This window comes from Cucurbita pepo, chromosome 12 (assembly GCF_057944985.1).
Source record: "Cucurbita pepo subsp. pepo isolate OVF chromosome 12, ASM5794498v1, whole genome shotgun sequence".
Classification (NCBI taxonomy): Eukaryota; Viridiplantae; Streptophyta; class Magnoliopsida; order Cucurbitales; family Cucurbitaceae; genus Cucurbita; species Cucurbita pepo.
Window position 1 is genome coordinate 844,883 of NC_141809.1, and position 25,641 is coordinate 870,523.

Genomic DNA, 25,641 nt, shown 5'->3' on the forward strand with positions numbered 1-25,641 from the left:
TTTCAACCATTTACGAGATTATTTCAGATGGGGTGTACTTTTGTCGGGTTGAAATTTTTTGAACAAACTCTAAATTTCAAGTTGATTGAGTTGGTGACTCGAGCAACCCGAATAGAGCTCACAACCCAATTCAACCCAACTTTCTATTTACGGGTTAGATTGGATTGAGTTGATGAGTTATTTCTTTTTATTATTTTAAAAAAATTATATTTATCTATCCTACGTGCTCATACAACTCAAATATCAAACATTCAGAAGTCAAAACACATTACTAACATCGAATACAAATATCAATTATTTTTAATCTCTATAATAATCTTAAAAGTAGGATAATCGGGTTGAGCTCTTACCCTATTTTTAGGTTGGTTAGAGTGACGGGACAAAAAATGTCAACTTGTGATTAATAATGTAAAGAATATTTGTATAAAGTTTTATTTATTTCATTTAGAGGAGAAAGTTTGGAAATTATTCCCTCCATTATCTTTTTAAAGTTTTCAAATTTTCTGATAAGTCAGAAGGAACACTTTGAAAAGACTAAAATGCCCTTATTCTGTCACTCCTTGGTTTTTTTCATGGACTACTGTCATAACATGTGGGTGGATTTCTGATCTTGACCCTCTAGGGCATGAATGGAATTTCCAAGTAGTAATTATAATATAAATCTGACAAATAAAAAAGGATAATTTTATTTTCACACTTATTTAATCTTGGTTAAAAATTTAGGGTTAAAATTGAAAAGGATGTACGTTCAACAACCCATGAACCGAATCAATTCCATGAAGAAATCATATAGTCTAGAAAAATCGTCTAGAAAAATCATTGAATAGCTACAATACAACGTAAAATAATCAAAGTAAATTATTGCATAACTTGAATGAACAATAATGTACATAAGGAAGGACATTCATTCACTAGCAGCTTATAGGGCATGCAGTGGCCTTGGCCATCTCCTCCCTCTGTCTCCCATTACAACACACCATTTTCATTAATTTTTTGATCTCATTAATGTTGAGGGTTGTTGGTAAGGAGTCCCACGTTAGCTAATTAACGGGATGATCATGAGTTTATAAGTAAGGAATACAAACTAACAATATCATACCATTTTGGAGATTCGTGATTCCTAACAATTAATGGGAGAAAAAAGTACAAGATGTTAGTAAACTCACCACTAGATTGATTCTTCCAAGTTATCAATTATTTGGTAGGAGTACACTAATTCAGCTAACTCATTTAGTAGTTTACTAAATGACATGCATATCATCCATATGATACTCGTGTTATAGTAACTTTATTGAATAATCTGTTTATAGGTTTAAAGTTAGAAAGTCAGAAGAGAAGTTAGAAAATGTCTTGGAGAGGATAAATTATTTGAAGGGACGGTCACAAGTAACTAATAGTTTTGAGAAACTACGGAAGTATCATGAATTTGTAACCATTGATTATTAGGGATATACAGATTCTCGAACTCAAATCTAACCGTTATTAGGAAGAGATTAGATTGTAGCGGTTTCATTGAAGAATACCTTTTGAGGTTGCTTGTCTTCAAGAATGGATGTGTTTGGTCCCTAAACGAAGAAGAAGAGTTGAATGGGATTTTGAGGCCTTACCTAAGCTTGGGAGGCAATGAGAAAGAGGGGAAACTGAAGAAGCCATTGGTGATGAAGTGGAGGTTTCCTGCTAATGAGATTGGTAGGAAAGATAACCACAAATGATGGGCTCATGCCACTCTCTTAGCAATAGAAATCTCAGATGGGAGTTTCAGTTGGAATAAACATAGAACTAGAAGCAATTGACGTAGCCCAGGATCAAAATATGTTGAAACAAGAGGAATAAATCGAGGAAAGAGAGCTTTTGAATAGAGGAACCTTAAGCACTTATATACTTTTCAATTCTGTTTGTTGTTATAAAGAGAACATACATCTAATGAGTATTTATAGCGGAGAAAGCACTAACTAGTTTCCTAAACTTTCTCCTCAAGTTAACAACCACGGACAATCTTCCTAATTAAAGTACTCAACTTCATCCACAATTTGGCAACTACTAACAATTCTCTTAAAAAAGTTAGTAACTTATTATACGAAGTCTACCCACAATTCTCATAAAGTTACTCCATAAAGTCAGTAATTTATTCTACAAAATCAAATTTATTAGCTCAGAGGAGCTCATAAGGTCAATAACTTATTCTACCAAGTCTACTAACAATTCACGTAAAGTTACTCCATAAGTAATTAACTTATTCTACTGAGTCAAGTTTATTAGCTCAGAGAAACTCATAAAGTTAGTAACTTATTCTACTAAATCTACTAACAAAATTCTCGTAAAGTTACTTCATAAGTAAGTAACTTATTCTACTAAGTCAAGCTTATTAGTTCAGAGAAGTTCATAAAGTTAGTAACTTATTTTACTAAATCTACTATCAAAGTTACTCCATTAATTCATATAAAGTTACTCCACATGTAAGTAACTTATTCTACCAAGTTAAGTTTACTAGTTCATAGAAGTTCATAAAATTAGTAACTTATTTTACTAAGTCTACTCAGAATTCCTCGTAAAGTTACTTATAAGTAACTTATTCTAAATCAAGTCTATTAGCTCACAAAAGCTGGATAGGTGAAATGTGGGTCATTGAAAATTCCTTCATTCTTTCAGCCGGTGATCGGAATCCAAAGCCTCTCTGGTCAGAATCGGGCACAAGGTAGAAGTCACGCAAGAACTCGTGTTTAATCGATTTAGGGATATCTTAATTATTTCAAACAAAATCCACTTGGGACATTGTTTTCAATTCAATAAGTCACACAAGCAGCTAAAATGTCTCGTCAGCATTTGATCTTTTAATCCTATTCTTACACATTCTGAGACCAAACAGAAATATTCTTGAAAACTATGGCCATCACCAACAACCCCACTGGTCTTTATAAACAAAACGGCAGTGTCTCTCACAAGCATTACATCAAACAGGTTTCGAACGTCAGCCACACCTACCACAGTACCCACTGGAACTTATAACCCAACAAAAATGGGAAGTGTTTTTCAGAGGCATTATATCAAACAGGTTACGTGCACTCTCAGTCTCAACCCCACTAGTCAGCCCCACAAGTTTTACGAAAAAAAGGGTAAATTATTCTCAGAGGCATTACGTCGAACAGGTTACGGATGTGAAAATAAGCACATTCAAATGAGTGAAAAACAAGATAAAGCGAGAGAGAAAGAGACCCACTTACAATAAATGAGAGTAATGGATGGCAGTTCCTCAGAGTACATTGTCACTACGGAGGGAGAAATGGTTTCATCTTCTTTGATTTTTGCAATTTCAGGGCTCGAAGATCAAAAGGGGACGATTGATGATGGTCTTTTGTGTTGCCTGTGCTCACAGCCGCCACCCGCCAGGGCCCATCGAATCCGATGGGTGGGCTTGGTGGGGTTTTAAAAATTATATAAATGAACCACCATGACGGCGGCCATATGAATATAGAATAATAATAAAAATTTATTTTCATTTTATTTTTGTTCTAGAGAACCCGCTCAATTCTCCATTTATTTTTACAAAAATTGAGTTAGGATACTAACTATCACGATCGTACTTCTTTCAACCATGCCATGTCGTGATCTTGAATATTCACAACCAGTCAGAAATTAAAGTCTCATATATTTTTCGCCCCAATTTTGTTGAATCTTAGGTGAGATTTGTCTTCGTTAACCGAACATCGCTTGTGCGGAATTCAAGCTTGTTCGACCACACACGCTGTATGTGCATGTATGTTCATTCTACTCGACCTTGCCCTTATTTAGGGCCAAGCCCCAAAGTCTGTCCCAATTTTTAATTTTAAAAGATTTAATTAAATTTTTGAAAGAATATTAGGTTATTTTTAATTTTCTTTATAGGAATAATTGTGAATTGAATGTGAAATATGTCACGTTAGGAAAAGAGACAGATTGAGGATTTAATTAATTTTTAAATCCAAGAAAAATTCAAATATTATAATTAATTTAATTTCATTAGGAGAGGAAATTTTGACATTTGTCTTATAATCCATTTTTGTATTTTCAACCATAATTATATTCCATATTTAATCAATATCATATGATAATATTATATTATCTATAAAAAAAAATTAAATACAAATTAATTTTCAAAAATATTGTAATTATTAAAGTTGGGACGTAAGTTTAAATTTCGTTGATAAAATTTAAGTTTTGAATCCATAAATAATTAAATACAAATTAATTCATCTCCTCGTGCATTTTATCTAAAAAAAATACTCCTAAATTTTTAAAAATAATATTCTTAAACTAAATAAAAAAAAAAATTCAAAAATACTGTTGAGATTTAAAAAATGGTTAGTTTTGAAGGCGTAAAAAATACTTTTTAGTTTTCAAAAAGTTTCATTAAATATTTAATTTTTTCAAAAACTTTAAAAACATTGTTAATTTAAAAAAAAATTTGAAAATATCTTTATAATTAGTAAGACGTTTAAAAAATACTCAAAACTTTCCAGAGTAATATTAAAAAGTTTGGAGATAGTCTATAAAGTGTCCGTGTGGACAGACGCTTTTCGTCCATCATAATATTTTTTTTTTTGTATAAATAAAATGTATTAATGTTACTTTTAAAAATTCATAGATATTATTGTTGAAGAGTATTCTTTCAATATTATTATTAAAATTTTAAAATAAATTTGATATTTTAATTTTAAAATAAAGTATTAACGGCTTTCATTTCCTCTAAAAACTAAAAATAAAGATTTTTTTAGATTTTTTTAATATAAAAAATTATTTTTTTAATTTTTTTTTAAAGTTTAAAAATATCAGTACTCACGAACTTTTAGAAGTAATATTAAAAAGTTCGGAGATAATCTATGAGGTGATAGACGCTTTTGGTCCCTAATAATAAATTTTAATTTTAATTTTTTTTAAAAAATAAAAAGTAAATTTCATAGATGGAGTATTTTTTTCAGTATTATTATTAAAATTTTAAAATAAATTTAATATTTTAATTTTAAAATAAAATATTAACGGCTTTTCTTTCATTTAGTAATAAAGATTTTTTTTTAATATGAGAAATTATTATTTTTTAATAAATAAATGGTGAGAAAATAAAGCTAATTTTTTTAAAAAAATCAGCCCTCAAACATGAATATTGTAATAGAAAAGGGATGAAAATAATGAAATTAATCCAAATAATGAGTAAAAATAAAATAAAAATGAACTAGAAATAAAATATTATAATTATAATATAATATATTGAGAAAAAGTTTATTTTTTCTGCCTACATTTTGATTCGATTCCATTTCACAGCCTCAGGGTCAGGTCTAGTTTGCTGAAATACAGTTGACGCCCGTCGTCTTCTTCACCTCCGCCGCCGCCCACTTTCGGTAAGCATTTCTCCAACTGATTTATATAAGGCTTCGTACAATCGCCGCTCGCCTCCTCCGCCGCATTCCAATTCGTAAGGTACTGACCGACAGGCGGCGGATACGACGGCGGTCCTTCTCTAAACAGGCTTCTCGCGAATGGAGAGAGTTGATTCGGCCAAAGCGATTCCGCCGCGTCAAAACCTAGCGAATTAGGAGGCACTGAATATCTACTCGGCAGAAACATCGCCGTCGCTCGCGGCGGACCAGGCGGAAGCCGATGCGTTTGGCTTCGTTGTTGACTCTGTCTTCTAGAAGCTGCAGCAGAGGAGGCGCTTTCATCGGAGACGTGTGCTCCGATATGGTTAATTAGGGCTTGGCTACTGGAAAACACTGCATCGCAGATCCGGCAAGCGACGAGTGGACTACCGGGAATCGGGAGTGGGCGTAGATGGTGGAGATCGGCGGCGGTTGCCCGGCCAAATTCGGCCATAGCGGTGGCGGAGAGAGATTTGGGCGGAAGAAACAGGGGAGGATTGAATTTTGCACCGAGGAATTGATGGATTGGGCGCAATTTATAGGTGAAGGAAAATCCCTTAAAATTATTGTGTTCTTAAAAAGATTTAATGAAAGATATAATTTAATTTAATTGTTTGGAATTAATTATTTGAAGTGTCAATTAACTAAGTTTATGAATAATTAATGGTAGTTAAGTTCTTGTCAAAATTAGTTAGTAATTGGGACACCATTATAAAAATATATGGGAAACAACTTAGTACTTATCGAAATTATCTGGAACTATTAATTAATATTTTTTTTTTATTTAACGAAAATAATTTTTTTAAAAATACTCGTGAACTTTCAAGTTAAAACTTCTAGAAGAACTCTCGATAAAAGACAGGTTAGCTATTTTTGTTATTACTTTCCGAGTCGAAGAGAGGAAAACTAACGTATCTTCAGAGAGAAATATTAAGTACTAAAAATACTCGAGAAGTAACGCATCTAATGTCAATCAGATCAGACATGCATATAAACACACAGTATGTGTGTGATTCCACATCGGTTGGAGAGAGGAACAAAATATTATTTATAAGAGTGTGAAAACCTCTCCCTAGCGTACGTATTTTAAAAACTTTGAGAGCAAGTTCGAATGGAAGAACCCAGAAAAAATACAATATATGCTAGCGGTGGGCTTGGGTCCGGGTATGCGGTATGAACAAGTAGGACCTAAATCGATAGCTAGTCAATGGAGTCGAGCCTCACCCGTCTAGCGCCTCATGATCGTGATATTAAATGAACAATCATCATCATACTTGTCATGATAATACATGTCATTCACATTCATGCATGCAGACTTGTAACAAACTTTTTTTTTTTTTTGTATTCGTAATAATATATGCATTAACATCACATGATACAACGTGCATCATATAATATTCGTATTAGCCCTAATATCATCTATGAGGAAAGTTGCATACTTGCTCAGCAATCAAGCGTAAACAAATCATAAACTTAATTCAACACTACTAAATAATCCATAGGGTATTCGGGAGAGTTGTTAACTCGATCTTATCCAATGTTGCGTCCCAAAAACAACCCTAAACCGAATACAAAATGAATAAAACTGAGTGTGAACTAGAGAAAACATCAGTAGGACCTAAAGAAACCTATTGAAGCAAATTGAAAATCGGACAAAATTTACTAAATCGAGCTGAACAGGACCAAACCAACCTAAAGCAGACCTACGAGGAGATAGAGAAGAAAACGATCGAAAACACGAGACAATGCACAAAGCCAAAGAGAACGAAAGGGGAAGAAAACATGACTATTGTAAGCGGATTACCGATCTGAGGGAGACCTTAGGTGGTCGACACTACTCGATCGAGACAATCATGTGAGAACGCAAGTTGAGCTAGAAATGCAACGTCGATTAGGGTTTTCAACTTTTTTATTTTTCAATTTATTACAAAAACAAATACGATAACATAGTAGAATCAACCAATTAGAGTATAGTTCAGTAGACAAGACATGTTAAAAAAACAAATACGATAACACAGTAGAATCAACCAATTTGAGTATAGTTCAGTAGACAAGACATGTTACAAAAACAAATACGATAACACAGTAGAATCAACCAATTTGAGTATAGTTCAGTAGACAAGAAATGTTACAAAAAACAAATACGATAACATATTAGAATCAACCAATTTGAGTATAGTTCAGTAGACAAGAAATGTTACAAAAACAAATACGATAACACAGTAGAATCAACCAATTTGAGTATAGTTCAGTAGACAAGACATGTTACAAAAACAAATACGATAACATATTAGAATCAACCAATTTGAGTATAGTTCAGTAGACAAGAAATGTTACAAAAACAAATACGATAACACAGTAGAATCAACCAATTTGAGTATAGTTCAGTAGACAAGACATTAATTATCATTTCAAAAGTCGATGATTCAATTTTCGATGCAGCCGAGTTAATCAGCCGGCATTTCATTTATAGCAACTCCATCAAAATTATGCAAAAAAATTTACCTAATTTTTGTTTTTATGCAAAAGGGTTTATTTGTTTGAATGGTAATATTATGAAGCATTAAATGAGTAATTTGGTTTAATGTGTGTGCACAAATTAGGAAGGAGACCTGTCTTCTTTAAATAATAAATTATTACAACAAAAGGGTTATAAATTTTAACAATTTTTCATAGATTTTTCACAACAATTCCAATTAATTCTTTTGGTAATACATTTAATTTTCTTCTAAAATTAATAAAAATACAAAATTTGAGAAACAAATTAATTAAAGTCATTAATAACATTCCATAAATGGGTTTTCTAAATTTCATTAAATTCTATAATTGCATTTATACAACCTAATGAAATGCTGGGTATTTTAATTTATTTTTCTTTCTACAAAATATTATATTATTATTTTTAAAACATTAATGGCAATTAATCCTATAATTTTCTTCTTCTTGATAATGTTTGGAGGTCACAAGATTACATTCCATAATTAAAATTAAGAATTAATTTCTCATTAATGAAGACATTTAAGGAACAAATTGAGTGGCTTGTGAGTGTTCTTTATTTAAAACTATAAATCTAAAATTATTTTTTTTATTTTTAATTGCTAAATTTAATGATTTGAATATGGTTTATGTCACATCAATTTTTTTTTATCATATTTAATATTATTTTGGAAATTTTAATTTTAATTTTTCATTTATTAAAGATTCATCCTCCACGTATTAGCATTTCTTATCTAGTTTTGTTATGGAGATTTATTTAATGTAATGAAGGAAAAAAAGTTAATAAATATGGGGAATGGAGGATATAATTGGAAATAAATATTATTTTGAGCATTTATTCCAATTCAAATTAAAATATATATATATATATATATATATATATTTTTATCCGGGATCTTTAGTTTGTATAGATTTAGCTTTTGTTGTGAAAAATATTATTATAAATGAAGACTAAGCGTTACGTAATAAAATTAACGCTTAGTTTTGATGAAATTCATCAAACGAAAGTCTAAATTGTAACAAAGGGTAAAGTCAGTCACCGACAAAATTAGTTAGAACTAAATTTAAGAGCTAAATTGTTACTTCCATAAAAGTTCGTGTATCAAAAATGTTTTTTTGTACCGACCGTAACGGTTGACAATTTAATAGTTCTTGGTTTAATATTCAAATATACTTTTTCAAGTTGATAGTTTCAAAAAATTCCTTACATGACAAATGTATGTTATATTTTACACTTTTATATATTAACGGAAAAAAAGCAAACTTCGTATATTTTGACATAAAATTTTATTGTGCTAAAATTTTTAAGTGCCTATAAGTTCTATTGGAACAAATGTTAACATCAAAGTAAAAATTAAGTGCAATTGGAGAGGGAAACGGAACATTTGAGGCTGATAACGATCCGTATAGACTAAAGCGGACAATATTTATTAGCGATGAGCTTGTGCAGTTACAAATGATATTAGAGCTATACACCAGATAGTTTGTCAGCAAAGACGCTTGCCTCCAAGAGAAGTGAATTGTGAGATTCTACATCGGTTAGAGAAGAGAAGAGAACGAAACATTTCTTATAAGAGTAGAAACCTCTCCCTAGTAGACACGTTTTAAAACCGTGAGACTAACGGCGATATATAACGGAAAAAACCAACAATATCTACTAGCGCGGGTAGTTAGACAGCTTAAAATAATTCATTCTTTTTCACCTTAGCTTACAATTGAGACTTAGAATTAGTTCACCCTTAACCCTGAACAAAATAAACTTTGATCACAAAAAGGGAGAATAACTTGAAGTCCATTCATATGGATATTAGGATGAAAAAAAAAAAAAAAAGCTAAGTTTCAAAATATACCCATAAATTTCTTTGTTTGAGCAAAAATTGAGATCGAAAACAATGAAAAAGTCTATTAATTTAACAAGTGGAGATAAAAGAACTAGAGAACTAGTGACGTTAGAAAGTAGCTAATAACAGTGGTCTTGAAACATGGCAACTTCTTTTCCACGTGAAAATATAACCTTATACATCCGGAACAATGCAAATTCATGCAACATCTTAAGAAATTTTCCAAGAGACCGAGAAAGTTCTAAAAGAAAGTTTTTTCTTTTTTTTTTTTGGAAGTAGTATTCAACGGACTTTGCCATAAAGAAAAACAGGAAGGAGAAAGTGTCGACGCTATACATTGATTTCGGGATGAAGATTGTGATCGACATACAATTTTAGGTGTGCTAATTTGGCTAGGAATCTAACGAAACAACATCAAATTCGATCGGTAAGAGCTTTAAGCGTTCAATTACAACAGTAACACGAACAACGAAGAAGCAAGAGATATGTGGTGTTGCTGCAAATAAAGAATTGAGCAGAAGAATGGAAAAAGGATATCATGGAAATATGCAAAGCATTGAATTTAGTCTCACATGGCCGGGTGGGCTTACCTAGCCTGCAGGGAAACTTCATGTAATGTACACTTCTTGAGCGGCCAAACTTTGTAGTGGTGCGAAGCACATCTCTCGTCTCACATCCAATATTGCGATCAACCAGAGTACCATTTATGTGTTTACGTCGCCTGCATTTAAAATCACACCAAATGAGAAGCTAATACACAAACAATAAGCTCTTATGTGCTCCTAGCGAGTCGCCTAATACCCCATCTTAGCCATTTTCTTGGCAGTAACCAAGCTTCAAGGCATATTGATTAACTATTATGGAAAGGGTTATGGCTAAACAAAAAAAAAAAAAAAAAAAAAAAATCTTATCCTTTTCACCCAGATAATGTTAGGAATCACGACCTTTACAATGGTATGATATTGTCCACTTTAAGCATAAGCTCTCGTGACTTCGTTTTTTGGTTTTCCCAAAAGGCTTCGTACTAATGAAGATAATGTTGCTTACTTATAAACCCATGATCTTCCTCTTAATTAGTAATTAGCCTTTGTCCATTTTTCCATCTATTTACCCCTGTACTGTTCATGTGGAAAGGAAAGTTCATCTAATCAATTGGAAGGCTGCTTCTCACTGCATTCAGCTAGGTGTCATGGGCATTGGAGAGACATCAGGAGTGGAAATATCTCTGTGATTACTAAATGGCTTTGGAGGCTTTATCTTGAAAGAAAGCTTTTTGGTGAATATGGGACTGAGGACGGGCAGCTTTATAGATGAGCTTCCGCTAGTTCCGTTAGCCCTACGGTTGCAATTGCTAGAACCAAGGAAATTTTGATGGAAAGTGACTTTTTATGTGGCAATGATTCAAATTTTAATTAAGTTTTGGGAAGATTCCAGGAGAGATGGTCCTCCTTTTGTGAGTTCTTCCCTTCTCTGTTACCGATTACTGATAGCATAAGTTAGATTCAAGTTGTTGGGATGAAACCTCTGGTGGTCGAATACTAACGTAAGGTCCCAAGCCTACCGCTATTAGGCTTTCCCTTTCGGACTTCCCCTCAAGGATTTTAAAACACGTCTGTTAGGGAGAGGTTTCCACACCCTCATAAAGAATGTTTCGTTTTCCTCCCCAACCGATGTGAGATCTCACAATCCACCTCCTTTCACGGCCCAGCGTCCTCGCTGGCACTCGTTCCTCTTTTCGATCGACATGGGATCTCACGTCTGATGTCAGAATAAAAAAAATGTTAACAGAGCAAACTCCAAAGAGAACCTTATAAGGAACAATATTCAGTATCTCTTCGAGCTCCCTAAAAGAGTTCCCATTTCTTCTGGGGTGTTCTTTCTCCTCAGCTCATGGCAAGAACTTCCGAGATGCTTTTATTTTCTCTTCTGCCGTCCCTAAGAAAGTTCAGAATTTTTTTTGTATAGATTTGTGTGACTACCCTTTTAAAAAGAAAGCACAAGTTTAGAAGCCTAATGCACTAGAGAGTAATTATTTGGGAATTTTGGTTAAAAGGATATAAGAGAATTGTCCAAGGGAAATATCTTTAGTTGAGATGATGAAGGTTTAGTTCTTGTCCCTCCTGGAATTATATTCACTCTTTATTTCTTTTAAAATCCTTCACCATTTGAGGAGGAGGAGGAGGAGAAGGTTTAACCATCCACCAACTCAGACATCTCCCACTTTCAACTGGAAGCATATTCAACAGTTGAAACTAAAAAAACAAGAAGATGAAGGAAAAAGGAGGAGGAATTGATTACCCATACGTCAAAAAGGAGCCTCAAGTGACTCATCCCAGGCATCACTTGCATTTGAAGCATCTTCAGCTTCTTCTTCCATGGAAAGACGAATATATTCTCTATGTGCAAATCGATCCCATTCCGTCAAAGTTGGATCCTCATGTTCCTAACAAAATAGAATATTAATTTTCTCTTCAGCACTTCAAAGCACAACATAGTTGAAAGCGCAAATCCATTTGCCAGAAATTTGAGGCAAAAACACGACATCTACCTGACGGATTAGGAATGGATCACGACTTTCAAAAGCAACGAACTTGTTGAGATTGAAAAGGATGTTGAAAACATGTCCAGCAAGTTTGCAGTTTTTAATATCTCGCAATGTTATGCATTCCTCATTCTATATATGAAACAAAACGCCAATAAAATTCATACTCAGCTGAAATAAGTTATGAAAATAAAAAAGGAGTGAAGCAATAGTTAGGACAAGGAATTGACCTCTGGTCCGATCATATCAAAAATCTGGCACAAAATGTCCTCAAAAAGCACTGGTTCCTGAGCCATACACTCCATTCGGTGCAACTGCTCTTCAAAAAAATAGTGCATTTCTTTCCTTGTGAGCACTCCATTTCCGTCTAGATCAATGCATTTGAACCTAGAAAAGGGAATCAGGAAGATCAAGCAACACCGTATTTTTGGATTATACATTATACCCCCCAATCCCCAAACCCCAAACAAGATAAAGATATTCCCTCCACTACATCTTAATTGAGACTATGAAAGGATCTCCAATTGATTTTTGCTAGGAAAGAAGAAAAAATAACAAAATAATCAAGATGAGGATCTAAATTGATGAGAGGTCGCAGCTGAAATGATAAAAGAAGATGCAACACAAAATTATTAGAGAGCTCTTTCTATTTGATCTTGCAGTAGATTAGATGATCTGGGTCTGGAATCCTACTTTTTTCCATGCTTTCTTGCATTCAAGGCATTGAGTTTTTTCAAGAAATATTGATTTCGCAAATTTCATTCATGTTCAAACCGTTATTTCTCTGTTCAAATCTAAAATACCTTAAATTGAACTACATTAGAAAGTTCACACAAAACCACCAGACACGAGTAAATATACCAGTACTCGAGGCTAGGTTCAGATGATTTATCCTCTTCAGCCAAAATGAAGAACACAAAGTCTTCATACCCCATCCTCCCTTCAACGTTACAAGTAAATTTTCTTGGAACCTAACAGGAAAAGACGACAAATAAAAAGCTTGTTGGCCCAAGAATAATCCAAGAGAAAAACCAGTCAATAGAGGAATAATCCAAGGGGAAAAATTCAAACCTGAGAAAAGATTCTATCGACAATCCGATATGTTAAAGCATGGTTACCATATTTGATAACATTCTCTTTCTCGATAAAAAAATCATGATCATTGTCAAGCTCCCAAAATTTGCAATATATGACATAGAAGTGTTCGTATGAGAAGTACCTAAACCACACAAGGACAATCGTAATGAAAAAGATCCAAAATCTAAACAATAGCAACATATGTCTTTAGCATATAAAGAAAAAATCAGGTAGAACTTATTTTGAAGAAAGATTAATTTTTTTTTTTTTTTTAAAAAAAGAAATCATTATTTCATAAAATGACAGAAAAAGTAATTTTACTATCTCCTAGACAAAACAACTGAGACATAAGGAGTCTGTTATCATGTTCAAGTTTCCTTTAGAGAATACAACTATGTGATTATTGTGTATCAAGATAACTGCCTCCTATAGATAACATTCTGATTTCCTACAAGAAAACTGAGTGTTGTCAACATATGAGCATACTTCAGGACTTTGTTGATATCTTCTTCCTTGTCCACATGCTGCATTGCAGCAATTAAGTTGCCACGCTTCAACTCCCTGAGGGTAATACGACCGTTACTGGATCTGTTAATATAGTAAAATATCCTGTATATGACTGTTTCAGCTGTTCCATTCGTAAGAGAAAGTACACATCAAATCAGTTTCACATTGCAAGACATTAGATCCATGTGAACATTGGACCCATGTGTTAATTAGACTAGCAAGTAAATTTTGAACCATAAATAAAAAGAGGAAAAACTACTTAAGTTTTCAAAATTTGCCTTGGATTTGGAAACATCTCAAAAAAGTAGATAACGAAAAGAAATCATAGGTGGAAGTAATAATCTTAATTTCAAAAGCTAAAAACAAAAAGTCAGTTATGAGATAAGGCCGGGGTAAATCATGGAAGTAGGGAAAAGTACATGAGGTTGAGAACATGAATAACTTCATAAAATAGAGTTGAATATTTTCCCATAATTAGAATTTTTAAATCAAATGCTCAAAAAATTAACATTGATAATGTTTACTTGGGTTGAAACATTGCATCATCACTAAAACTTCACTGGGAATATTTTAGTCAAAGTTGAAGCCCTTCAGAAGAATGTATTGGCAAATTGACACATGGAAATCACAACCAAATTATATTAGCAAAAGAAACAGTGTGATCAAGGTCTAAATAATATAGAAACAATATATCTATAAAATCAGTTCCTGATTACACATCTGAAAAAGTAGTGTAGCTGTAATCTTCTCACCATATCTTTCCTGGAATTCTGGTGTACTTTGCAAAAATTCCAACCCCGGATGAGTTGCCAGAAGTTCTTGTAAGGCAGGTTTGAAATCATCCTGAATTGAAGATACAAATTTTTACTGAGGAAAGGGAAACAATTTTTCCCTGCGATATTTCTCAGAGAAATGAGCTCAGCCAAACTACAATTTTCAAAAAGTATTTTTGATTGTCATCAATGTTTGAATGTGAAGCACGTATATGCAGCTTTTGATAGAAAACAATACCTGAACAAGGTAATTTCGCTCTGGCTCCTTGAGAATAGTAAATACTTGAGTTGCTAAATCCATAGTTAACATATTGCTCGTAATCCAATAATTGATGAACTGTTCTCTGCAAAATAAGCAACAAAGTCATTACAGATTTCCAGAAAAAAAATCTACAAAACAAATACTCATTCAGTCATCAGGGTTTAATTAATAGTCCCATGTTGCTCAGATTCCAAGGATCATTCAATTATTCAACATATGTGGAAACAGAGCATAGAATCCTAAAAATGCTTTCATTTTAAAGTTCACTTCTAGATATTTTCACTTCCATTCTTAACTGCATACCTCGATACTTTTCCGCTGCAGTTAGCGTCAATCTTCCTAAAAAGAGTAGTGGAGAGATATGAAGGTAACTTGCAGATCTCCTTCGTGACTGATTTAAACTCTGCGTTGAAAAAGGAAAATGAAAAATGATTCCTTAAGAAACTAAAAAAACAAATAGCCACAGGAACTAGCAAGAAAAGAGTATAAATGCATTACAGTTCATTCTCACCCTTTATTTGCACTCCATCCGAACGAGACAGAAAAAATTGATTCACTTTAGATAGAAAATCTTCTGTCGTGGCATTCGGTGCTGGACGACCAGTTGTAAAATAAAACTACAAACATATTATAAGTCTCATGAGACTCTGTGAACTTGTAACATCGCTAATGCAACTTTGAACAGACAAACATACAAGCCCTGCATACTTGGATTAATAATTAGCGAACAATCTACAGTTTCCTTTATACCTGTGGTATAGCCTCTCTTGCTGGCTCACAGACCAACTTAAGTGGAGAGCCTAACGAAGACGGTCCAAACCTCTGTTTCACCATCCGTGGGGAACTGGATGCACTGCGTGGTGAAAGTGGAGGTGTACTGCCACCGGGAAACATGGAAGGTAGAGAATGATTAGAAACACCATCGATTCCAGTAGAGTTCCCGCCAACATTCAAAGAAGCACCGGACTTCGCATCAGTAATCAAAGAATTCACCTAAGTTCAAAACAATAATTGGAGGGAAAAGGGTCGTCAGAAGGAAGCAAAAATCAGCTGAACGTTTACAGTATAAATTCCTATACAATACAAGAACTTCTGCCGAAGGAATCGCTATTCACTGTGTGGCTATGGAGAAGCGCAAGTAATTTCTAAAATTGATTAGTTTTCTCATTTGCCTACTTATAGGAAGCCATAAAGAACACCAATCATGACCTTGAAAGTACAGAACACTCGAGTAACATCGATTTATAGTTTCTAAACAAAGCGTAGTATTAGGATGAATCGAAGAAGTACCAGTCGGCCAGTCCCGGGAAGCGAAAGCCATTGCGAAAACAGCGCCTCAACGACATAAGGATTGGATTTCAGAGCAAAATAAGATACCTCGGGGAGCTGCAACATCTCCAGGTCCAGCGGGAACTCCAAGTCACCTACAGCGTCCATATCCATCACGAATTCAATCCACCTCTCGTACAAACCGCAAATTCAAATCACCACAAACAGAAAACCTAATCCCCACTCTTCATGAACTCCACACTCGACTCTCACTCCACTGCGAAGCACTTTGAAGTAAGATCTCCAAAAGCAAACGACGCAACAACAACTGGTGATCAACAACACATGGAACCAAACCACCACGGATTTAGCTGACTCAGAAGCTCCGAAACCGGAAGAATGGCCAATGGAGGACAGTGACGGAGCTGCATGTGGAAGAAGAGAGGGAATTCGAGTTGGACGGAGGAATACTGCGATAATTGGATCCAAAGGGAAAAGAGGGCTTCAATGGAAGGGAAGCTGAGCCGACTCCGATTGAACTGCGACTGGACTGTAACTGCAGATCGACTGTAGAACAAAGTCGAGAAATCGTACGGATGAAAGTGCCCGTCGTTTTGTAAGTGGAAATGGAAACGGGGGCCGTTGATTTTCTCGACGGAAGCAGTATTAACGAATCAAGTTGGCTTTAGCTTTGCTATGGCCCAATAATTGCTTTTTTTTTTTTTCTTTTTTTTTTTTAAATGGAAATTAATAACTTTTTTTTAAACAAATAATAATAATTTCAAAATTAAAAAAAATATATATATACTTTCAACTTTTATTATGAATTATCTTTTTGTATATTTTTTTTTTTGAAAGTTCATTAATATTTAAAAAATGTGTACTAGTAATAAGATTATTTTTTAAACGTAATAAAATAGAATGGGTTTTTTAATATGTGAATATACTTGTGTGAATGCCTCCTAATAAACACCACAAACAAATAAATTTAAGGAACTTTTACGGTTTTTCATATATATATAAGTGCAAGATCAAAATCAAAATAGTCAATCACATTGAAACAAACTCGTCAAATATATTATTTTGCGTCAATGGAAGGGAGGTGAGAGCGACGAGACATGCAGTACTATAAGCAAATGTTTATCTTGTGTATTGAATTAGACGATCCTATACACTAACCATACTTAATATGGTCGATCTTGATTTTGGTTGAAATGAAGGGAGCCTGTTACTAAATTTAACTCGGGTACCGGGACTAAAATGAAACTTTCAAAGACATAGAATCAAGTGAGTTAGGGAATGTCCAAACGAAAGAAAAGAGAAGATAATCACACAACTTAGAATGTGTTAATATGAATCTAAAATTTCGATATGTAAAATGATACGAGTTATAAACAACACAGTAAGTTAATTACAAGAACAGAAATGCTAGAGAATGGAACAAAGGAGACTTTGCATCTTGCATGAGGGGTTGGAAATAAATAAAAGAAAAGAATAAAGAACTCACAAGTCGGAGTTTGGAAAGAACCTATACCTCCCTCCATGGCGATATTTTACAGTGACCAATGGAAACAGATGATCCAAGAGCCAATCTGTGCTTGTCTTTAATCCCTCACTCACTCACTCCCAACAAATTAGCCAATTTTCCCTCTAAAAACCTTCCAGTCCAAAAATTTACCCTAATATGCAAAGCAACAGTTAAAAAGTAAGGGGTAGTCTCACCAAAAAAGCATGATTGGTTTTTGGAAGCAACTCCGACGACGAGCTAAATCATGAATGCTTCTCACCGGCGCTGATCGGTTTCTCGGGGACTTCTAGTTGGGGAGGCAAGAGTTTCAAAAAGCTGCCTTGAACAGGTTGATTCGTCGCCATTGCAGATTCGTTAGCTGTGGTTGGAGACCAAAGTGACAACTTAAAACGACATTAACGAAGGAAAGATGCTTAAGAAATTCTTCGTGGGGCAATCATTACGGAAACAATGGGCATAATAAAATGCAAATTCAAGACCAAATAATGGAATAGCAGCAAGAAAATTAAGGTTTCCTAAGGGCTTGAAAATTACCGAAAAGAGATTTGATGGAAGGTCTTGTAGATTTTGCGCTCTTCTTCTTCAATTCAGCTGTTAATAAAAGACGCAGACAAGTCATGTAAGATTAGAATATCTCCGATCAAGAAAAGGGAGAATGCGTTTCATGTATTAACAACAAACATTTTAGTTACGTATGAACTAAAGAAACATCTATCTTAACATTAAACGGTATATTAGTTGAATATATTCTGCCATGAAATTGTTCCCGAACATATATAAGATTAAACAAAGATAATATAGTTCATCCTTCGGAACCATATCACATTCTGGATCTGATGAAATAGGATGAATTGAGACGGTATTTTGTAAATACGTAATAATCATGAATATATTAGCTATTTCTTTATTTTCCGATCGCATGGAAGGACAAAAGAAATACATACTAAAGCACTATGGATAAACATGAACCCAATAAATGAAGATAGAAGCCATAAAAGATTTATCAATATAATCTACCTTTTCACGTGTACGACTAGACTAAACAATAGCCTTTTCCCAGAAAATACGATTGAAAGTTGAAATGAGTAACCAAGGCAACCAATACAAAAACCTACATCGCCTCGAGTGGCATTACTACCAGTAATGAAGAAAAACATGCTGTTATTTGGTTTTTGGGTAGTGTGAGAGGGGAAGTGAAAAGCAAAATATATATATATGATGGAATTCTTTCTTCAAATATGCATTAAAAATTGAACCGACTACAAGAGAAAAATATTGTAAGAGGTGTGAAAAGAGATACCTATTCCAGGCAATTGATTATCATCAATGATTTCCAAGTTTTTGTACGTATAACCCACAAAATTGACGTCCTTCGATGATAACATCTGCATTAAACAACAAAAAGATAAGCAAACAGGCAGAGCATGTTTTGTCCTATACATATACCGGTGATTTCCAGATCATCGTCTGTATGTCTTAAATACGAACAACGTCGTAAAAACAATGGCCTAATGCCTCTCCCCAAATGAAAAGAGGAAAAGCAATGGTTCTAGTCGTTAAGAATCAAGAAAAGACGAATTTACTTGAAAAAACCAAAGACAAGACTGAATTTCGCTAGACTCCAGACCTTTTCTCATTACTCATAATAAACTAATTTTCCTCCGGACCAAATAAACCAAAGAATAGCAAGAAAAACAGCCTGCCAAGGAGTCTCCTCCTGTTTCAATTCCCAACACAGTCCAGATTCCAGACCATCTGGTAAATTTAGAAAATAGAGACGATTCCCAATACCATTGACATGCCAAATGTTTGTTTACCACCCCAAAAGCTGATTCCCATATGGCAAGAATCATACTGAAATTCAAGAAATTAGTCATTCATTTTTTTTATAAAAAAAAAGTCAACAGTTGACACGTTAAGTCTCCAACCAGATGACCTTGTTTGACTCAATTAGAAGTTGCCTAGTATTACAAATTTATGGCATTGAAATAAAGCCGCTTCTCCAACTTCAAATCAAACGAGTGACTGACGTCTGAAAAAAACACAGTAATTTTATCGTATATCTTCAGCTAACTCCCTAAAAATGGATTTGATTGAGAAAGCCACAACAGAAAAAGAAAAAAAAATGCCTATCATCCAGCATATTAGGATATTATAGATGCAAGGTATAGAATGGCCACAGTAAATATTTTTGTCACTGTAAAAGTAAAACCCGATTCCAATGGTTCTCAATAAACAAATGATACATGATCAGGAGCCTGACGAACTAACCTTTCTCCATGGACCTGATTTTGATGACGTCTGAATTGCATTTTCAGTCTATCACAACATCCATAATCAGATAGACAGAACAAGTTAGCACAAGGGTAGCAGCAGCAGTTCTGCCGTAGAGACAGAAAATGAATTACTCTGTACCTCTTCAAACTTCTCAAAGTTTTGAGTATCCAATTCGTCATTGACCTCAGGAATAAATGCAGCTTTCATTTGATACAACTTGTCCCATTCAATGCCCTTGAACCACGGGTGTGCCTACAAATAATAAGCCAAATCAACCAATAGTTTAATTGCCACTCTATTATAGGAACTCAATATGTTAATGATTGATCAAAATTTAGAACAGAACACACCACACAACACCTTTATTTCATCTGCACCCTTGGTCCCTAGCCTTTGTTCAACATTGCATAAGAGTTTACTAATTAGATCCTTCGCTTCTGGAGAGAGTTTTGCTTCTTCTGGAAATTTCAAATGAGTTCTCCAATTAACTATCTGCATCATAGGTTAAAGAGAAAAAAAAATTACTCACGAGAGAGAAAACAACATCAAATCACAAGACAAAAGAGTCGATTCCTAAATAATTAACTAAGCTACACAAATTACAGATGGTTTATCCAAATTACACCATGGCCCTATAAGGCCCAGAGCATCCTAAATTTTCCAGTTCACCCTTAATGAAATTAGAAAAATTAAGGCTCTGTTTACATATAAGGAATAACAATGAAGGTTTGAAGATTATTTCCCCATTCTATAATTATTCTTTACCCAAGTTGAAAATAATTAGGTCGCCAAACCTATCCAAAATAGTAGTTAGACTCGTCAGTCTAAATAGCAACATCCTAAACGAAGGTGGAGGACACTTTTCTCATTTATCCATTCTTTTTGTCCATTTCAATTTTTAGTTTAACATTTTGCTTCACTACATAACTAGAGTCTTGTAACAATCTAAAACAATTCAGTAAGCACTAACATTAGAAGTTCTACTCCAATTTTTACCGGTTTTATTTTGATTGGCTTTCATTTTTTATTCATCCACATATTCATTCCCATCCAGTAAGCATAAACCAACATAAATGCGACGTACCCCATGAGATTTAACTTCCATTCATGTTAAGAAATCAAGGGCCATAAACATAATCAGAAACTAGTTCCATATTACCTTCCTACAAGTTGACATTGGCTCATCTGAGTAAAACGGTGGAAATCCCACAAGCATTTCATACATGATGGCACCAAGTGACCACCTGAAGTAGTTTTAGCAAAATAATTAAAAGGTTCTCTTGAAATATAAAAATATACCGAATAGAGCAGAAAGATGCTAACCAATCACATTCCATTCCATATCCTTTCTTCAACAAAACTTCCGGAGCAATATAATCAGGAGTTCCAACTGTAGAATAAGCCTGCATCCCAAATCACCTTGATGTCAAATACAAAAATCGGGGAAGCAACAAAAAGTTTGCAGTAAGAGGAGTGGTTGTTAAAGGTTTAAAATGGGAACTTCACTAAAGAGAGTGGAGAAACCCCCTAGAATAATCAAAATCAAAAGGGAAAACTTTTGGCTCACCAGTACACCAGTTTATAAGTGACTAATGTAAAGTAATTACAGATCTACCATACATGATACTGAACTACTTACAAGCATCCGCCTATTCCTTTGCCAATGCTGTAGTTGTTCCTGTTGTGTGCGTTTTGATGCCACAGGTCGCCCATCACTTTGAAGAGCACCACTGAGGTTATTTCCCTGGGAAAAATCCTTTTCTTGTAGGTTACTACAATCTAATGGTTTACATAATCCAAAATCTGATAATTTCATATGGCCATCCTTGTCAAGAAGCAAGTTATCTGGCTTGATATCTCTGCAAAGCACACAGGGATATAAGGGTTACTCCAAAACAATCCAATGCAATTTATAAACTACAGAATAAATCAGGCAGGAGTTTTCACCTATGAATATAATTATGTTTATGGATTGACTCAATAGCTAAAACTGTTTCACCAACATAAAATTGGGCCTCGTCTTCTGTTAGAGTATCTTTCCTCATAAGCAAAGTCATCATATCTCCACCAGGTAAGTATTCCATAATAAGATACAAATACTCTTCATCTTGGAAAGAGCAGTACAGCTTTACAATACAATTACTGTCAACCTCCGCCAATAGATTCCTTTCAGCTTTCACATGTTCAACCTATAGTCAAATAATACACATTCAATAAAATAGTGACTGAAACCGAAGATAGTGCCGGTAATGCAATCATACCTGGCCTCTTCGAAGCATCTCTGATTTCTTAAGCTTCTTCATGGCATATACATGACCTGTTGCTTTCTCACGACAAACTCTAACCTGTATCTCAATCAAAATGGAAATGTGTCTCATAGAATGTACAATAGGTTAACATTCTGTAAGACAGTGCTCACGAAAAATAATGTATATGGAAACTACAAGCAAGATCCCACTGCCAGCCAGACTGTCCCAAACCAAAAGGAACCCCAAGTGGGGAAGATGCACCGATGCAATAGGAAAAAAGAAAGACGAGTTCACTTTGTCCAGCTCCGGCTATTAACACTTGGTCCTTTTCTTTCAGCTGAATTACTAGACTTAGCAGCCTAGTTAAAAACAGTGTCAAATCATACTTTCAAAGCTAACCAATAGCAGCCGCACAATCAAGTATGAATAGACAAACTTTCATGTAAAAGGAAGTATTCACACCTCTCCGAAAGCACCCCTCCCTATCATTGTTAGAGGCTCAAAATCATCAGCACCCATTTTATGCCTCTGAAGGCGCATATACTCCGTTTCCTTCTTCTCTAGATGCTTAAGCAGGTTGCTCTGCTCTTCTTGAGAGACCTCAGCATCAGCCAACTTCTTTTCTAGTACATGGCGTCTGCAAGAGATGAAAAATTTACTCCATGGTACGAAAAATGAACAAGTACATAGAATATTAACTAAACAGCCAAGGTGACAGAGGACTTCAATCCATATCTGGGAAAAAACCGCGGGCTGACCTAAAAAAAGGCAAGTGCGCAACTGGAATAAAAAAACATCTGTAGAACAAAATGGAGCAAAGAATGATAGCACCTAAGCCAAACAAATTTAGCATGTGTTACACAGTACTTTACAAGAAGATGGAAAGGCAGCAGATAGAGTGAGGAAGGACTATGGAGGAGAGAATACTGTAGAAAACTAAACTAATCCCGCAACTATTTCTTTGTTAGCAGATATTTTATATACATACATAATTTACTAAAATATTCCATTGGGACTTCACCAAAATATAATCTCAAAAAATGAATACGTTAAAGAGTAAAATAAAAGGCATATTCAGACCAGTATATATTTGACTTACAGAGGAAACATTGGTCTCTCAAAGTTGGATATGTACACTTACACCTAACAGCTAATTTAAAAAAGATATGTGTAAACAGAATAGATGCCTTCCCAAAAATAAGTTATATGCATAAGAACGATTTTCCTTCTTTTTTTTTTCTTTTTTTTTTTTTTTTTGATAATAAACCAAAATTTCATTAGAAGAGTGCATAAGGAGAAGAAATGCAAACAGAAAAGTAAAAACATACGCAGGAAAATTAAACAATGAGAGGGACACAAAATCGAAATTTTCTGCCCACGCAACTCCAAAACTATAACAAGTCCAACCTCTCCCTCCTTTCTTCCAAGCTCTTCATTTGATTCTTGTAATGGTTTTCTATATACTGCTTGGCAGCTGCAACCTTCTGCTTGGTGACATTTGAGGGTAACTCTTCACTGGTTGGTGCTTTCGATGCATCTCTAGCATTTCCTGCACTCTCCTTATTTGTTGAGGATTTTGGCTTGTCTTTGGATCTGAACTTATTAAACCAACGCCTAGTAGCTTCCATTATATCATGCAATTAATATGCTAAGTCCTTAACCACACTTCCCAATGCTCATTTTTTTTCAACAATAATGTATGATATATTTCACCCAGCACGAGTGGTACAGCAAATATACATATACTGAGCAGTACGTCTCCAGTAGGTTAGATAGCGCGACTTCCTGCATGGAAAAAAAATATCTAACAATGACAAGATGATAATCAAAAGACATTAAATAAACATATTGATTCCGGCAGTGGAATATAAATAAAAAAAATTATAAAATGTCTTAGATAGTAAAAATTAAATCATTATTTTCCAGGAGACTATAGTTAACGCATTGATAAATGGATAACTTCTTATGGCCTCCAAGCTTTCTGGTGAGCAATTTCCAACAACTTAATGTTACAAAGCAATACACTTCCTGCAGCCAGCAGACTTCAAACTCGGAAATTATTGGCCTCGTGATATATTAACTCAGCTGCTGTTTATATCAGAAGTGAACCCTTCCCTTAGAAGGTAATTAACAAAATTTTAGAGCTGCATACGTAATTCAAGATATAGAAAGGACCAGCAACAAAGATGATGCCTGAGCTAGTATCTACCGTTGGCCGGTCGGATGTCCAATCCAGGGCGTCTGGTTTACTAAAATTCGTCCAAAATTGTAAGAGAGCTTATTAGTCTGTCAGTTATCAGCTCATTATTAATTATTTTTCACAATTGTAATGTTCATTATAATTTTTTCAGTTGTAAAATCATGACGCACAAACAATTATTTGGTCGGAATTTATAGTTTGAAACGCCTGACAAGAGACCAAGTCAAAGTTTCCTCCAAAACTACATCCTCCTCTCTCTCTCTCTCTCTCTCTCTCTCTCTCTCTCTCTCTCTCTCTCTCTCTCTCACGAGCTTCTTATCACTTAAAATCCAGAGAAAAAAAAAAAACAGCACCACCTAATCCTCCCTCAATTTCCGATCAACGAATAACTTCAAGAAACAGAACACATAGCCACCGAACAAGAGAGCATCCATAAATAAATAAAAAAATTACTCCTCGCGTATAAAAACATTTCAAATCAAAATCTCCATGGAATTTGACCAAAAATCAAAACCAAACAAGATCAATCGACTGAAATTAAAAGCAAACAAAGAAGAGAGCAGCAGACGCATCCGACCTCGTAGATCGGATAAAACGAACCAAACAAGTATATAGCTGGAAGAAAGAAACGAAATCAGACAAGAATGAAGGAGAAACAGACATCGGAGCAAAGAAAGGGGAAAGTAAAAAAAGAGAAAGTACCGTACAACTTGGCGGAGAAGAAACAGCAGGAAAGCAATGAGAAGCAAAGCGAAACCCTAGAGAAGAGAGTGAGAGAATGTACGGCCGGCGATTTCGGGTGAAGAAGAAGCAGAAGTGAAGAAGAGGAACACTCTGTCTTCATGATTCGGATGCCCCATTTTCCCTCTTTCTTTCTTTCTTTCTTCTTTTAGCTTTTTTTTTTTTTTTTTTTTTTTTTTTTTTTTTTTTTTTTTTTTGGTGTTGGAAAAAAGCTGACCCAATCTCAAATTCTCTGTATTTTCATTATTATTCTAATTTTCTCCTTTTTAATTATACGATATTCATACGTGGATTATTATTCTATTTTACGGTCCCATTTATTTATATATTTCTTTTCTTTTCTTTTTAAATAATAATTTCTTAAACCGACTCAAATGTTCGAGTGGTAATTTTTTATTGTCGACCCTTATTGATAATTAACTAAATTAAACTCGACCATAAATCAATTATTTGAGTTGTTCGGTTATTTATTAAAAAAAAATTAATATT

General features: G+C 34.3%; 2 protein-coding genes across 5 annotated transcripts; both read right to left on the reverse strand.

Moving 5' to 3' along the window:
• Positions 1-10,039: 10,039 nt before the first annotated feature.
• LOC111806825 (putative serine/threonine protein phosphatase 2A regulatory subunit B''delta) lies at positions 10,040-16,813 on the reverse strand. Of its 4 annotated transcripts, none has more exons than XR_015423170.1 (14): positions 16,179-16,813; positions 15,639-15,881; positions 15,400-15,505; positions 15,192-15,291; positions 14,865-14,970; positions 14,606-14,696; positions 13,833-13,974; positions 13,341-13,488; positions 13,131-13,240; positions 12,500-12,656; positions 12,276-12,401; positions 12,032-12,170; positions 10,318-10,448; positions 10,040-10,223 (listed from the first exon to the last, which is right to left on the reverse strand). XR_015423170.1 is itself a non-coding variant. In XM_023692310.2 (13 exons), exons 1-12 carry the CDS (start codon positions 16,329-16,331, stop codon positions 12,033-12,035), a joined length of 1,620 nt encoding a protein of 539 aa, XP_023548078.2. In that variant the 5' UTR covers positions 16,332-16,813; the 3' UTR covers positions 10,040-10,448; position 12,032. The 4 variants fall into 4 exon arrangements, 2 of the variants coding, with proteins under 2 accessions (XP_023548078.2, XP_023548077.2); XR_002816885.2 differs by having other exon boundaries at positions 12,026-12,170; positions 16,179-16,812; XM_023692310.2 differs by having other exon boundaries at positions 10,040-10,448.
• A 687-nt stretch (positions 16,814-17,500) lies between these two features.
• LOC111806824 (uncharacterized) lies at positions 17,501-25,316 on the reverse strand. Its single transcript, XM_023692306.2, has 14 exons — positions 25,114-25,316; positions 23,619-23,996; positions 22,674-22,848; positions 22,224-22,307; positions 21,910-22,151; positions 21,602-21,821; positions 21,286-21,365; positions 21,122-21,206; positions 20,323-20,454; positions 20,101-20,214; positions 19,957-20,004; positions 18,986-19,070; positions 18,220-18,276; positions 17,501-18,043 (listed from the first exon to the last, which is right to left on the reverse strand). Exons 2-14 carry the CDS (start codon positions 23,837-23,839, stop codon positions 17,928-17,930), a joined length of 1,659 nt encoding a protein of 552 aa, XP_023548074.2. The 5' UTR covers positions 23,840-23,996; positions 25,114-25,316; the 3' UTR covers positions 17,501-17,927.
• Between the last annotated feature and the right edge of the window lie 325 nt (positions 25,317-25,641).

What these genes read in the sequence shown, in the direction of transcription:
- LOC111806824 (XM_023692306.2), bottom strand. Translation starts at nt 23,839, where the DNA reads ATGGAAGCTACTAGGCGTTGGTTTAATAAGTTCAGATCCAAAGACAAG. An exon ending in ACTTTGAGAAGTTTGAAGAG is followed by an intron (nt 20,005 to 20,100) that starts GTACAGAGTAAT and finishes ATGTTGTGATAG; the next exon opens with ACTGAAAATGCAATTCAGAC. An exon ending in AATCAGGTCCATGGAGAAAG is followed by an intron (nt 19,071 to 19,956) that starts GTTAGTTCGTCA and finishes TGTTTAATGCAG; the next exon opens with ATGTTATCATCGAAGGACGT.
- LOC111806825 (XM_023692310.2), bottom strand. Translation starts at nt 16,331, where the DNA reads ATGGATATGGACGCTGTAGGTGACTTGGAGTTCCCGCTGGACCTGGAG. An exon ending in TGCAGCGGAAAAGTATCGAG is followed by an intron (nt 14,971 to 15,191) that starts GTATGCAGTTAA and finishes CTTATTTTGCAG; the next exon opens with AGAACAGTTCATCAATTATT. An exon ending in AGAATTCCAGGAAAGATATG is followed by an intron (nt 13,975 to 14,605) that starts GTGAGAAGATTA and finishes CGAATGGAACAG; the next exon opens with CTGAAACAGTCATATACAGG.